This window comes from Taudactylus pleione, unplaced genomic scaffold (assembly GCF_031769625.1).
Source record: "Taudactylus pleione unplaced genomic scaffold, aTauple2 ptg000065l, whole genome shotgun sequence".
Taxonomy (NCBI): Eukaryota; Metazoa; Chordata; class Amphibia; order Anura; family Myobatrachidae; genus Taudactylus; species Taudactylus pleione.
Window position 1 is genome coordinate 13,804,374 of NW_028284467.1, and position 16,110 is coordinate 13,820,483.

The 16,110-nt window shown below is 46.1% G+C and overlaps 2 protein-coding genes across 4 annotated transcripts in view; one reads left to right on the top strand and one right to left on the bottom strand.

The window, feature by feature from the left end:
- PFKM (phosphofructokinase, muscle) overlaps positions 1-11,659 on the bottom strand; it is a 95,063-nt gene extending 83,404 nt beyond the window's left edge. For both annotated transcript variants that reach the window (XM_088465950.1, XM_088465949.1), the window contains exon 1: positions 11,491-11,659. In XM_088465950.1, the coding sequence (XP_088322076.1) occupies positions 11,491-11,515 (25 nt within the window). In that variant the 5' untranslated portion in view covers positions 11,516-11,659. The remainder of the gene's footprint in view (positions 1-11,490) is intronic.
- A 292-nt stretch (positions 11,660-11,951) lies between these two features.
- Positions 11,952-16,110, top strand: part of SENP1 (SUMO specific peptidase 1) — a 40,246-nt gene continuing 36,087 nt past the window's right edge. Inside the window, exons 1-3 of one of the 2 annotated variants that reach the window (XM_088465951.1) lie at positions 11,952-12,186; positions 13,793-13,843; positions 14,222-14,328. In XM_088465951.1, coding sequence (XP_088322077.1) covers positions 13,840-13,843; positions 14,222-14,328 — 111 coding nt within the window. In that variant the 5' untranslated portion in view covers positions 11,952-12,186; positions 13,793-13,839. Of the gene's footprint in view, positions 12,187-12,232; positions 12,425-13,792; positions 13,844-14,221; positions 14,329-16,110 lie in introns of those variants that run through there. The other variant, XM_088465952.1, reaches the window with a different exon arrangement.

A 16,110-nucleotide genomic window follows, 5' to 3' on the forward strand; every position in this document is an offset into this window, starting at 1 on the left:
ACCAGTGCGAGTGATCAGAAGCGTTAGCTCACTGCGCATAGACTGCCTGGCAGAATGAGTGAGAGGAGATGCCGTTTGTGGGTGGTGACAGGGGCTGGCCAATATATACGCGGGAGTGGAGGTGCAAATACAACGCTGTTTCAAAGGCGTGCATGATTAATAAGCAGCGTCATTGTACACGTCACTTGGTAGTATTTACTCGCAGTGCTTGTGGCAGGGTAATGATCAACCACAAGTGCTGCGATTGCATCCAATATTGGATGGCGTCTTAAGTCAGGCTGGTGGGCGTCTGCATACACTGCAATCGCATGCTAAGACATAGTGGCCTTGCCGTGCGATCGTCTGCCTTGCCGAAATTTGCATACGAATCTAGCGTGCAAACGCATCTAGCGAGCGGGTCTGAATCAGGTCCTCAAACTGATCCAGCTCTTCAGTTCAACATTACCGTTTACTCTGGCCCTACTCAACATTCCAGCATCATCAGTCCCAATCAGATTATGCTCTTCTATACAGTATCATCTGCAGATCTCTTTCCTAACAAAGACATTGCATTTCTGTCCTCGCCTATGGGCCTATCTTCCTCCACTTCAGCTTCCCACGCCTGTTCCAACCCTCCTCAGGCGGCTACTTACTGGATCCAGCAAAACTGGAGCCCCGTTCGGCGGTAGGCTGTGGGCAGGAAGTCACCGTTACACGCAGCCATGGTCCCTGCTTCCAGCTCGGCCCCTAGCTGTGCTGCAGCGTGCAGGCACCCACGGATCCCCTAGGGGAGCACACGCCAACTTTCAGGAGAATACGCTCCAAACATGACATCACATTTGGCGCCAGATGCGAACTCCTCCCTCTTAGAGGGAGTCTCTGCGCACTAAACAAGTGCCAGAGTATAGGCTCCCAAACCATACCTGGGGTTCCCAGAGATTACTACCGCTCGTTTCTGACCTTGGCTTAGTTTGTGACTTGATTCCGTCTCCTCCCTGGTACTGCACTTGGTATTCTGGTTTTGACCTTGGCTTTCCTCAGTGACCTGGTTTACGTCTGCTCCCTGGTACCGTCCGTTTGGTTCTGACCCGGCTTGTCAACTATGTGGTACGTCTGCATTGTACTATGTTCTAATCCAGAGTACACCTGCACCTGTACAAGGGAACCAAGTCTGAGGTCCGTGTCCAAACCTCCTTGCGGCGGTCCATAGTTAATACCGACGCACGTTAGATTCCGTGCCTCAGTACTAGGTCTAGCCTTCCCCAAGTACGGGCTAGCATCCACTATGCATCAGTGAGTTGTGACACTAACAAAGGCCCTCATTCAGAGCCGTACGCTCTGAGCAGAGCGCACGCTCTGAATGAGGGCCGGCCTCCATGAAAAAGGAGAGTCTTCCTGGACGCTCGTATAGCTGTGGGTGACCACCCACAGGCTATACGAGCGTGCAGTTTGATGGCCGAGATGGTCTCGAGAAGGACTTTCCTTCGCTCGTCGCGTCTGGCGCATGCGCACGACGGAGCTCCCTCCGTCGTGCGCATGCTCAGTCCAGAACATCGACCACTTGCGAGCGGACAGCCGCTCGCGAGTGGGTCTGAATCAGGCCCAAAGTCAAGATTCCTCTGGGAAAAACATTTGTGACATCGGAGCTTCACCAAAAGTTGCCTCAGTGGGAACATGCATCTTGTTTTTCCAGCCATGCAGGTTGAAGAAAACTCCAGATTTAATATTCAGCTATTCCTCAAGACCAGAAGGACTACGTGGCAGCATGACCTACCTGTGCTCAGCACAAGACTCCACCACAAGCCCCTGCGGGTTCCTTACACCCTCTACTAGTTCCTGGCCTTCCATGGCTCCATATCTCCATGTACTGCATTACGGACCTGCCTCCAGGTCAGTGTTTCAATATGATCTGGGTTGTCGTGGTGGGGTTCTCCAAAGTTGACCACTTTGTTCCGTTAAAGGGATTACCTTCAGCCTCAAAGCTGGCAGAAGCATTCATAAAATATATCTTTAAATTGAACGAGTTCCCTAAGGACATGGTTTCTGACCGAGGGATTCAGTTTACCTCCAAATTCTGGAAAGCGCTTTGTAAGTGTTTCAGAGTTAGCAGCTTACCACCCTCTAAGTAATGGGCAATCTGGGAAGGTAAACTAGGATCAGGAAGTATTTATTAGACTCTGCGCCAGCTCTGCCAAACAGGACAACTGAGTTTTCTTGTTACCATCGCCTGTTTGGTCATAATAACCTCTTCCATGAAACATCTAGACACTTGCCGTTTTAGATTCAGAATGAATTTCATCCTGTCTTATCGGACTTGCCAGTCATGTCCCTTATGGCAGTTTGTGATACAGTTTAACACATTATCAAGATCTGGAGTAAAGTGGAGAGGAATCTAGGAAAAGCTTCTACACTGTACAAGTTCTATTCTGATAGGAAAAGAAGAAATACTCCCCGGTTGAAGCCTGGTAATAGGGTGTGGCTGTCAACTTGGCATCTGCGACTAAAGGTTCCCACCATGAAGGTTGCTCCTAATTACAGAGGTCCTTTTAAGATTCAAAAGACAATTAAACCGGTGGCATTTTGATTGAAGCTTCCGACCACACTTATAATACCTGCATTCCATATTTCCCTCCTTAAACCTCTAGTTCTTAACTGGTGTTCAACATCCTTTTTCTGCTATTTCAGTTGATCACCAGGAGAAATAGGAAGTCAGATAAATCCTGGACTCCAGAGTCTTTCATGGTTCTGTTTAATTTCAGGTGGATTGGTAGGGGGTTAACCCTGAAGAACATTGTTGGGTAAAATCCTCATGTCCAAGCTCCTCAGCAAATTCCATAAAAATGTTCCCCATAAACCTTTTGTGGGGCGTTTGGTGCCCACCACTGGAGCACATTTACTGGGCACGACAGCACTGGTCTTCCAGAGCTACTGTGGTCCCACTGAGGGCAGGTGCCCGCTGGACATCCTTTCCGCTGGTCGGCATTTCCTCCCCATCTGCTGTGGGCAGGTGGCAGCTGCTCCCACATGGGGTGTGTGCCGATCTACTTGTAATTTAAAGGCACAGGTGCGCCAAAGAATAACACAGGGCACGACAAATCCTGGGGGCCAGGTTGCCATGGCTACCAGATTTTGCAGTGAGGGAGGAAGCAGATCATCAGCTCTGGAGGAGTTTCATGCCTATAGTATTGCAGGGTTCATATCATGCACAGGAGTGCATGTGCTGAGTGTCGCCTGCGGTGACTGCTGTGCCTGTGTCCGTCCTGGCCTGCGCTGATGACTCCTCACAATCCTGGCCTGCTCTGATCCCTGCTGTCTGTCCCAGTCTATGCTGTTCCTCCTGTATGTCCCAACTGTCTAATGTCTCCTATCTCCGGCTGCATAAAGCTCTCTGGTAGTAGGGTCTATGCGTGGCCAGGGATTACGGCGCAGAATCAGAGGGATAGTGGTGTGACCATGAGGGGAGGGGGATTTTGTTGTACTTTCTGGCACCATTGTTTTATGTGAAATGTGGTCCATTATTACTGGAGGGTGGAGCAGGGGAGCTGTGCAGAGCAGAGAGGGGGCCTCCATTTTACTGTATCCATTCAACTGTGACCATTTTGTGTACTAGTATAGCGTGTATAACTGTGCTCCTTACTCACTCCAGTAATTTTTTTGGGGGGGCGGTGGTCTGGCTCCTACAATTTCATCCTGGCTCCTAGATTTCAGAAAAATTTGCCAAGCCCTGGAAAAACATCACGTTAGCGACAAATTTTAATATCTCCCTATAAAGGGAGGTCTCCGAGCATTATTCAGTGCCAGAGTATTAGGCTCCAAACCTAGCTCCAGCATTTGTTCTCAGTATATTCCTTGTACTTGCTTTTAGTAGTGTTCCCAGGAAGGCTGAAATAGCGGGCTGCCGCGACGTGCCCAATTTTAAAAGGGCAAACTATGCCATGCCCTGCTAAAACAGCCTGCCCTGTGCCTAGTTCCACGGGTGAGAAAAGTTGCGGTGACCGATCAACGCCGGGTGAATAGATGCCGTGTGCATGCGCACTGCATCTATTCACCCGACCGTAAGTGCTTGGCACGCCCCCAAGTGTACACAAATTGGGCGCGTTCCGCAAGGACACGCCCCCTCCCTGATCGGATGCCATGGTCATGAGTTTGCCGCCTGCTTTCTAGCGGGAATGCTACTTTTAGTGATTCCTGGTTCTGGCAGTGTATTCCTTTGACCTGGTTTACTCACTCCCTGGTATCACACTGCCCACCTTGTTTCGACACTTTCCTGACGGCTACTCTCCAGTTTGCCCCTTGGCGACTGCCTTCACCTGACCACAGATCCTTGACACACTAGCCAGTACATTGGAACCCAGACTGATGTCCACAACCTGCTTATCGGGTGCAATGAAGTCCAAATCCCTTTGCAGGGGTCCCTGGTGAAAGCCACTGGCACATTAGACTCTGAGCCTCAGTTTTGGGTCTCCGCCAACTCCAGTTATACGGTCAGCATCTTCATCATCCAGTTGAGAGTTGTGACAGTAGTAAAGTGCATCTAACAATTTTCATTAAATATTATCTACTTATTTTCTTGTGCATATCTTTTTGAAGGGACTCTGCCTGTACTCTGCCATAGCCATACTGTACTTACGTTCTGTTCCTGAAGAAAAAGTGCATTTCATAAACCAGTTTTTCACTTTCCAATACATAGGATTCTTCAGTAGAGTTTAATTTTATGAAAATTATGCACTGAACAGTAGAATAGTGGTTCCCAAACTTTCTGTAATCACGGCACCCTAGAATATCAGAATTTTTTCATGGCACCCCTAGGCAAAAGTTTTTTTTATAGAGAAATTCAGCAAAATGTTTTAAATTAAGCAAATTGTGCTTACCTGTCATCCTTAGGTTTAGTCATGTGGTGGTGGAAAGGGTTGCACTTAAGTTTGTCCACATATTTTAGGATTGGAAGCCACCAGCTCTGGTTTTGTCCATCACATTTACCATTAATATCTATATTTGTTATCGGACAACCAATACAATGTACCACGGCACAAAGGTTTGGGAACCACTTACATAGAAGCTTCTTCTTTTAGAGAGGGATACATATAGGACCTTATTCAGACCGGGTCGCAAGCACTCAGCGCTCGCAACTGGGTTGATGTTTAGGCCCTGCGCACGCGCAGCGGCCGCACTGCGTACGCACAAGCCCCGGAGCGAGAGAGAAATTCTCTCGCTCCGGAGCTCACTACAAAAGGAGCGGCTGACTATGTTGATCGACAGCTCGACCCGTTTTGTAGGCGTGGCGGGGGGGGGGGGGGGGTTGGTTTCACGAACGTAGGCGTTCCTTAAGGAACGCCTGCCGTTTTGTGGGCGGCCGCACTGACATCAGCAGTGATGTCAGTGGGAAGCTTCCTGCTCGATCAGAGTAGGAAGCTCCCTGGGGCTTGCGGTTGCCGAGACCCAACCTTAGGGTCTTGTCGCAAGCCCCGATGGTCTTGACCATTGCGACCATCAACCTGGTCGGTTGCTAAGGCTGTGGGTGGTAACCCACAGCTTAGCTAGCAACCAGGAGGCCGTACTAGAAAAGTCAAGCGGCCGCCCTCATTCAGAGCGAGCGCTCACTTCTTGCGACCGCATCTAAATGAGGGCCATAGTGTTCACACTAGGTGCAGGAGGAGGGCATATTATAATCATGAAGTACAAAATTTCAGATGTGATTTATCGCTACAGCTACACTAACATCATTTACATTCAGGTTTTGTCCATCTGTTCCCATTCTTTATTAATGAGATGTTAAATAACCTGATGTGCCAGAAACATTTTACCTTTTTTTGATGACCCACAAAGAGATTTGGATTGTAGCTGGGTCTGGGATATCATATATTCCAGTGCTTCCCAAATCCTATCATCTGGCCCCCAACAGGTCATGTTTTGAGGATTACCGTCTGTGGAAATATGTAAGATAACTACCTAATCCTATAAGCATGAGCTGTTGGGGTAGCAGGAGAACTGGATTTTGGACACATGATCTAGTTCCGTGGTTTTTTAAATATATTTAAGCAGACCATTTGCAACTTCAAGGTTAAAATGACCTTGGTTCTTTCCCAATTTCACCTTATTGCTTGATGACCATTGAAGCTCAATAAGAGAACCAAAGGAACAATGGTCAGTAGAGGTACCAGGCCGAACATTATCTATGTTGGACCTTATTACTCTGGGCCCACTACTCCTGAGCGGCAAACTTATTTTGCATTGATGCCAATATCCAGGAAATTAACTGTTTAATTTGTTCAGGAGGCTGAGCTGGATATTCCTAGCTCATAAAGGCCCCAGGTAATAATGAGCTAAACACAATGATTTTTGCTAGATTTTGACCCTTCAGCATTTTCTGTAAGAGTACTGAGCAGGAAAATGTATGAATTAACTAATTGCATAATAGAAAAATTTCAGAATTAAAGCACCCCTAGAAAGGACCTTACCTAGTAAGAGAGTTCTCCAGCTTTTGGGGGTGGGTTAAGACCCCATGTTTTAGAAATCTTCCCTAGCACTGTAATTTTTAGCAAAGCGGCTTTCTCAAGGTCAGCAGGGAGGCACGAACCGGATGCAGTACAAAAGCCGATGACCTCCCGGTATTGTAAGAGCCAGAGAAGAGGAGGGCCAAATCTCATGTACCATATTTAATATTTGGAAGTAACAAGTAGCGCACCCAGGGAGCCCTCCCTGTCCTGGCCTGTTCACATGGAGCTGTGTCACAGGGACCGTCTGGACTTGCCGGGAAACAGGTAAGACACCAGTGATCGCGGTGAGCGAAAAAAATTGGGGGTACCAGGGACCCCTCACTTTCAAAAATTGGGGTCCTACTCCACTGTTTTTGGGTCCCGTTACATGTTATGTGGAGTGAGGGCAGGCAACAGTTTGGACAGAGCTGGGGGCAGTTAGCAGCTGGGATAGAGGGGGTTAAGGGCAATCAGCAGTAGGGGTAGAGCTGGGGGTAAAGGTATGGAAAAGTTGTGGTAAAGCTGGGGCTAGATAGGGAGTTAGGGTGGGCAGAGCTGGGGGCAGACCATAGTTGTGACAGTGCTAGGGGCAGGTAGTGGTGGGGGTAGTAAGGGAGCAAGGGTAGATTGCACCTGGGGCAGTATTGGGGTAAGGAAGAGGTTAGGGGCAGGCAATACTAAGGGTAGGGAGGGGGTAAGGATAGAAAGCAGCTGGGACAAGGAGGAGGTTAGGGACAGGCAGTGCTGGGTGTAGGTAGGGGGCAAGTGTAGATAGCTGGGGCAGTACTGGTGGGAAGGAGGAGGGTAGGGACTGCTGGATGTAGGGAGGTACAAGAGTAGATAGATTGGGAAGTATTAGGGTGCAAGGAGGTTAGGGACAGGCAGTGCTGTAGGTAAGGAGGAGGTTAGGGACAGGCAACGCTGGGGGTAAGGAGGAGGTTAGGGACAGGCAACGCTCGGGGTAAGGAGGAGGTTAGGGACAGGCAACGCTGGGGGTAAGGAGAAGGTTGGAGACAGGCAGTGCTGGGGGTAAGGAGAAGGTTGGAGACAGGCAGCGCTGGGGGTAAGGAGAAGGTTGGAGTCAGGCAGCGCTGGGGGTAAGGAGAAGGTTGGAGATAGGCAGCGCTGGGGGTAAGGAGAAGGTTGGAGATAGGCAACGCTGGGGGTAAGGAGTAAGGGTAAGGTATTTTGCAAACCCTGGACACATTACTCAAACCATTAACATTACACTAATACGTACATACATTTTTCTCACTTAGCTTAGAGACTGAAAACACACCCCAAAGGGAATGAGAAGTCACTATACACCACCCAGGCATTTTAGTATCACTCGCAGGATTGAGATATGGGCTCAGTAACAAAAAATATGTAGCTACTCCTAGGTGGAGAAAATTTGTTTGTCATAGTAGAAGATGACAATAAATGTGTGAGAGGAAGCGCTAGTATAGTTACTGAAAAACAATTAAATCAAGCAGATTATAAACTTGACTGGTCGTAAGAATATAAAATCAATCACATAGTATCATGATTGTACACATACAAAACTGAATTGTACCAAACAAACAGAAAGAAAAAAAACATTAAAAAAACACACACAAAAAAAATAAGCTATATTGGTTTCACTTTTTAAAACCACAAGATAATCAGCCAGTTTATTACAATGGTGGAATCATCCAACACTTTTATTTTATTCTCAATGTGTATGGCTCAGGATTAAATGACTTTCCCCAAAATATATTAACAGCAGTGTTATGCTATGTGAAACGCTTATTCCTTTATATGCAAACCACTTTTGCCAGTTCAAATGCACATAACCTAAGGGCCTGATTCAGAGATGTACATTATATCACAGCCATTGCGTCTTTTGTACGCAGCAGCCGTGTTTGAATATGCAAATGGCGTAGGAAGCGACTTAAGTAAAAAGACATCCATTCCCTGATCTGCTGCTGCATCTGAAGACGCGGTATCAGATCAACTGTGTGAACATTGGACATCTGGATAACCCTCTGGTTACTCAGGATGTCCAGGAAAATCACACTGCTGGGGCCAATGAAGCTGCCACTTGCTTCAGCGCACCCAGAAACTGGGCAGGCACGCCCCCATTTTCTGGAATGCTCCCTGTCGCCACCCGCAAACACTAGCAGCATATCAATCATACTGCAGCTCTGGAGCACTATTACTGACTTCACAGAAACAAATCTGCACATGCACAGTGCCGCTCCTGCGCAGATTTGCCAACACTGGAGATTTACGTAAATATCGCAATTACATAAATCTCTAAATTAGGCCCTATAATTTCTATAGTTACATGTGCACAAGTACCTTAGGATCCTAAAATCCATTACATAGTCCATACACTAATCAATTATAATAATATACAGTATATTTGCAATAAATATTATTACTGATATCATCAGCCGCTAGTAAATCACTCTGCTCATCGTGATAGTGGTGCTTCTGCGCTCCAATCAGACCAGCCTCAGCCTGGGACAAACATCTAGAAGGCCCTTCTGATGCATCTCTCTAGTATCTGTCGGTTTCTTCAGACCATGACTGATGGTGTCTCATTGTGGAGATATTAATTTGATATATATATATATATATATATATATATACACACATACACACATATAAACTCCCTTGAAAATCATGCATTTGCCCGACATATGATTTTTATCTGTTATGTTATTTATAATTAACAACTGTTATGTTATTTATAATTAGAACAAAGTTAAGGTCTTCAAAACGGGATGCAGTGGGGATACCGGCGGGTGCTATCCCACCCGCCGATATCCTGACACTTACATTCCGACATGGGACTAAAGATAGGCATCGAAATCCCGACGCCTATCAGTAGCCCCACTACGGAATCCCGACACCCGGCATGCCGAACGAAGGTATGCCGGGCGTCTTAGCGTCTTGCCGGGCACGGGGGGTTAGGTTTAGGGATCCCTGGGGGTGACTTAGGGTTAGGCATCCCCCGGGAGGATGCGGGGATGGGGTGTTAGGTTTAGGCACTAACAGGGGAGGTTAGGGTTAGGCACACCTAAGGGAGGGTTAGGGTACTTGGCATTCACTCTAGCTCCGGCGGCAGGCAGGTCCCCGGAGCTAGAGAGGGCAACTTTGTGCGCGCGCGTCCGGAAAAGGGGCGTGGCCATGAAAAGGGGGCGTGTCTATAAGACGCATCCCCTTTTCGTCATACTTGGGGGCGCGCTCGGCACTTACGGACACGCCGGGCAGGCCCCAAGCGCTGCAGACAGTGAGAATAGATGCCAGGCGCATGCGCCCGGCGTCTATTCTCCGGCGGTGACCGGGTCACTGCACATTTCTCCACCCGCGGGACACTGCGACCCGCGGGTGAAGACGGCACCCGCAGGCTGTGAGGGCAGGGCGCTTTTTGCCCTCCTTCTGGAGGGCAGGGTGCTTTTTGCCCTCCAGAAGGAGGGCAGGGCGCCGCGGCCCGCTAAAACAGCCTAGCGGGAACATTAGGTACTTACCTTCAGCTGTTGGAATTTTGACCCGCCAGGCTGCTGCTGTCGGTATTTGATCCGGCGGCTAAACAGCCGCCGGCATTACATACCGATTCCCTTCAAAACAACTGCTGTATATTGCAGACAATGTATAAATCCTAATCTAAACAATACTCAATTTTTGTAGTACCAGTTACAAATTGCAAAATCTTTGAAGAATGGTGCTTTGAAGACAAGTTTACAGAGAGGACTTCTTCAGATAGGAATGGAAACAGGTATAAATTATTACCGTGTCAGCACACAGATTAAAAGTAGCAAAACGCAGTAAATATATCTAACAAATCTATGTTTAGGTCTAATTTACTTATTAACAGTTATTTATATAGCACATACATATTCTACAGAGTATATTTGGTCAGTCATATCAGTCCCTGCCACAGATGAGCTTACAATCTATGTTCCCTGCCACATGCATACACACTAGAGTTCATTTTTGTTAGGAGCCAATTAACTTACCAGTTCAGTACCAGATTACCTAGAGCAGTGGTTCCCAAACTGTGTGCCGTGGCACCCTGGGGTGCCTCAGGGCACTTTGCAGGGGAGCCTTGGCTTTGTGGTCCAGTACCAAATAAAATTATTTTTGGTCAGTATAATAGGCAAAACCAGTGCTAATGGCAGGCAATCCAAAAAAATATGTGGACAAAAAGAAACACAGCCCTGTCAACCACCATTTACTTCATTTCATTTTTGCTAAATTTCTCAATAAGAAACTTTCGGCCCAGGGGTGCTGTGGTAAAAATACTGATACTCAAGGGTGCCATGATTCGAAAAAGTTTGGGAACCACTGACCTAGAGGAAACCCACACAAGCACGGGGAGACTATACAAACTCCGCACAGTTATGGCCATGGTGGGAATAAAACACAAGACCTCAGTGCTGTGAAGCAGGAATGCTAACCATTACACCAACCATGCTGCCTAAAGCTGCCCATATACGTCACGATCGTGCAGCCAACAGGGGAGGAGCTGACTGCATGATAGTCTGAGCGCTTCCATATCCTACACAATGTATGAAGGCAATCTCCATTCACTGTCTGAAGTTGTACGAAAGGTAATCAACTGGATTGGACTGGTTTGAAAAATCAATTGACCTATCGAGCAATTTTTCAGGTCCATACACTGAATGATAATCATTCAAGCCAGTCATTTAGCTGGCTGGTTTGCACAATTATCGTGCAGTCTATGGACATCTCAATGCTGGGTAGGTAAAAACCATCAATCTATTTTGGACTAACATATGCCCACAAATATGTATTATACAGCAAGTAGTGTAGCTGGGGACTCAATCTCAGAAAAAAAAAATATTAATTAATTTTACATATCCCAATAACATCAATGGAAGATATCCAGTGAATAGATCAATGACTTTCATGTGCAAATTTATTTAATGAACTGTAAATACAATATCGGACATTTGTTAAGATGTGAATAATGAGATCAATGTGTTACAGATGATCACGGATTGCACTACACATGCATATTAGTGACATGATCCAAAAGCATCACCTTGGGGGCCTGGTGAGGTAGACATGCTCTCCAGTCTCTCCTTATCTGTGTGAAGGACAGGCACCAGCTCCAGCAAAGCGCTCACCCTAAGCACAGTGCACACCGCAAGCAGCAGCCAAGCTCAGAATCATGTGCCACAGCGCCCCCTCCCACCGTTCTCAGTCTACCGTCTCTGTCTACAGCAGCCATCTTTGGCGAGGGCACCATGCATTTATGTGGGTAATGGGGAGCAATCGTTAGAAAAAGAATAAAACGCACAATAACCAACACCCTAGTAATGCAATACGTGTAATTAAAAAACCTGTAACGTAATAATGTATTCAATAATCCTGGGGTACTTTTATTACATTTTCCATTTTCTTTTTATACCACAATAAATATGGCGGCGGACACCGCGCACTGGGTCACATGACCGGCCCTATTATTTCTCAGGGCGCCCACCCGCGGAGACATAAAGAACACTCCCAGCGGGGGTATTTCCCTGTCAACAACTGCAACTTTATTGACAAGCAGCCGAACACAGCACAAGGGATTTCCGATGCTTCCTTATCGCAGCGCTGGACTTTAGAGAGCCGTCTCCCGGGCAGGGTAGTATTCTCCAGGGCGGGCACAGGCTCCGTTTCCGCTTCGGTGGGCAGCTTATCACTCACGGCTGTCGCAAAGGCCGTTTTCAGCAGGTCGGCGGGCGTCAGCCAGGTGAGTCTGCGCGCCAAGAGCCCGACGTGCCGCGGGGAGCAGGGATAAATAACGCGAGGAGACAGCATGCTATCGCTGCGGGAGGTGGCGCTGAGCCGCGTACCGCTTGCCCGCACTGGCGATCTTGTCTGAGGGGCAGAGTGACTGCTTCCCTCCCTCCCTCACACCCCCCGTGTGTCACACAGTGTCCGGCGATTACATTCCCTCCCCAGCCTAGTCCCTGTGGCAGTAACACACGGTGTGTAGACGTTTTTCACCCTTCCTGTCAGAGCTAGGCAGCCTGTTGTACTACAGGTCTCAGAATGCCTTACCAGCTGAAGTCCCTGCCTTTATTCTTACATACCAGTGGTGGGAAGCTCAGCCCTGGCCTTATATAGGACCTGTGTATGGTACCCACAGCTGCTGGGCATGCTCTCCAGCTGGTGTGGACTTTTGTCCGTATATACCCTTGGTGGGTGGCTTTGCCCTGTCATTACATAGGATCTGTGTGTGGTATCCATAGCTGCTGGGGATGCTCTTTTCAGCTGGTGTGGTACTACAGATCATAGTATGCCCTACTAGCTGGTGTTTCTGCTTTTGTCCGTATATACCAGTGGTGGGTGGCTTTGCCCTGTCATTACATAGGATCTGTGTATGGTATCCATAGCTGCTGGGGATGCTCTCCAACTGGTGTGGTACTACAGGTCACAGCATGCCTTACAACCTGGAGTCCCTGTCTTTGTCTTTATATAGCAGCGGTGGGGAGCTCAGCCCTGGCCTTACATAGGACCTGTGTATGGGGATGCTCTCCAGCTGATGTGGGTCCACTGCTGCTCTGCCTGCTGCCTTACTCGCCACCTTGTGCTCTTTGGCTCAGTGTTTGTCATTCAGTCCTGGCAGTGTATACGTGGGCAGTGTTGTTGCTCCCATTTGACTTCCATGTAAATGAAGCTGTGCCTGGGATGGATGACTGCAAAGTGGCTTGGAAGAAATTTATCTAACGGTTGTTAAAATGAAACTGAAAGAAACATGTTGGCATAATGGAAGGTGCAGATTGTGCTCATGGGTGTTGTAGTGGTGGTCTCTTGTGTGTGTGTGTTTGGGAACTAGTGATAGGACCCGTGGATAAAATGTGTTTAAAGTCCAACTATTGGTTATTCTAAAGCCCCTTATCCCACAGATGGGGCCACGTGTGGTTGTCTTGCCAGGAGTAATTTTCCTTTTGGTTCTTAGTGACCCCTTATGTCATGGTATATAGTGTATAAATCAGTTAAGTGTCAGAACTAGTGTAAATTCAGTTTTGTATTAAACTTGGGTAAGATTAATTGGTTTGGCCTGTCTCATGAGCTTTGCAGCTTATTGCCATAAATGTTCCCTTGCAATTAGTTCATTGACATAAGTATTGGTTTATAGAACTGCATTGGAAGGGTCTGTGTTTGGAGCAGGCTAGAGGGGGGGGCATCAAAAAGCACCCTTTAGGTGGCATTCTCGCTAGAAAGAACAAGTTAGCGATACAGCTTTTTGCAAATTGTCAATGAAAGTCTTTAGTATAATTTAATACACATTTGTTCAGAAAATAAAGGTTTCACTATAATTATTTTGTAACCTATTTCTCTTGTTTTCGCAGACTCTGGAAACTTTTGTTGTGATACCAGGGATGTGATAGAAATTAATATGGGTAAGCAATATGGTGTTTAATTACTTGAAAAGTAAAAACTGCTGAATTCACTTTGTGGCAATAATAATGTGGGGCATACACTATACAATTATCTGTCAGAAATCTGTCCAATTTTGCTGATTGCAATGAAAACCTAGTAATGTATGGGAGCAAATTACAATTGACCATTTCCTCAAACACTGGAAAACAGACAAAAATGGTCGTTCAGACAAATTGGTTGAAGGGGCCTGTCCATTAGCAGAAAAATTGAACGATATATCGTTCAGTCGTTCAATTTATCTGCTTATGGATAGGCCCTGAACGATGACAGATGCGCACTGTTTGGTTAGTATTACACCCAGTATGTAATTTTTATTTACTTTTTGTTCTATTTTAAAGATGAAGAGGTGAAAGAAATGATCTGGGAGAGTGAGAATAACTCCAAATACAAAGCACATTACAAAGGTTCTGCACAAGATTCTTCTCTCTGTACTTACAGTTATCAGGTTTGGATGCTTTTTATCTTTGGTTCTGTTTTGGGATTTTTTTACTATTGGCAAAGTAGATTGTTTATGTACACTTCTTTTTTAAATATATATACCCTAGTGAGGCTTAATGATCAGTTGGCACCATATGTATTGAAGCATTTAGTCCTGTGTCCATAAAATGCCTCACTCTTTTCTCCAGGCTTCGCATGGTTTTCGTGTGCGTCATCAAGATTAAAAAAACAAACAAAGACCTGATATATAAACTTGTGCTGTGGTTATAAAAGTACTAAAAATGGCTATACTGCAGGAAACGTCATTATTTATGGCAGAGGTTTCCAAATGCGGTCCTCAAGGCTCCCCAACGGTTCAGGTTTTAGAGATATCCATGCTTGACCACAGGTGACTTAATTAGTACCTCAGTCAATTTGATGTAATCACCTGTGCTCAACGATGGATAAAACCTGACCTGTTGGGGAGCCTCGAGGGCTGCCTTTGGGAACCTCTGGCTTGTGGGCAAAAATTGGATCATATTTGGCCAAACGTCTGAAAAATGGTACCTTAACATTGGCTCATTAGCAGAACGTCACTACTTCTATATGATTTATGGTTAATAATGAAAGCATTAGAATATGTTAACAGCAAATTCAATAAGTAAATAGTGTCCAATCTGCTCAGCAGCCTCTTCCTCCTTCTGTGTAGGTGCTTCTGATATTTGTTAGAAGAGAGGCGAAGAGCAGTAACGTCCTCACACTACTATTACTACTACTAGAGTGAGCAAGTACAGCACAACGTTTCTGAACTGTGAGCACTGTAATAAGCTGGAGAGTAAAGCATTGCTCAACTTGACTCAGCTGCTTTGAGTGATTTATACATTGGGTGTGGTGTGTTGTATTGCACAGAATCTGCTGTATGTAAATGAAACAGATGTGATCTGTTGCTCACTAGCCCTTTGGGACTTGAAAACACTCCTAAAATGTGTTACAATTCTCTTGAATAGAGTTGTTGAGAGAAACAATGAGCAGTTTCCTAACTGAATTTTTTTTTTAAAGATCTTAAAAATGGCTCCTAGATGCGTTGGCTGTAAGAAGACAATCTGTCTGTAGATGCATTTAAATTTACTGAGCGAGTGCATAGTATTACACTATTGAGTTATGTTAAACAAGGGTTCTGCGGTAATCATAACCTAATCATAGACCAGCTATCTTGGACTGTCCGTGGATAAGGGCTGCACAGTAAATTAAATATTGGTGAATCCCCTGGCAATTTTTTTTTTTTATTTTACTGTGCGAAGTGTATATAATATAATAATGTCAATTTCTCCTCCTTTTGTGTTTTGGACCCACCATGGTTCTAGGGTGTGTGGGTGATACTCAAGGTTACTTGATTGGTCAGACCTGTCAGTTGGTGGCATTTAAATTAACTGTTCCCTACCCTGGGATTTTCAGTGGCAGGAGGACCAAATTCTTTAATCATGTTTAAAAATTATAAAGAAAAAGTTTTGGGACATTGTCTTAGGTTTTGATTCCTGAATTTGTTTACACCACCCCACAAAGCCAGGATATTTCTTCTAAACAGTGGTCCTGAAGTACTGGGAACAAGTCATGTTTTGTGGATTTATTTAATGCACAGGTGGAGTTAACCCCTTCGCTGAGGAGCACAAGTGTGGCTCATCTTTGGTTTTAAAGAGGAGTCACACATTAAAGCTAATGGGGTAGATGTATGAAGCCCAGAAACAGTATCGGCGCACATTAAGTGCGCTGATACCGTTTCTCCCCGATGTATGATCGGGGGTCTGGGCGG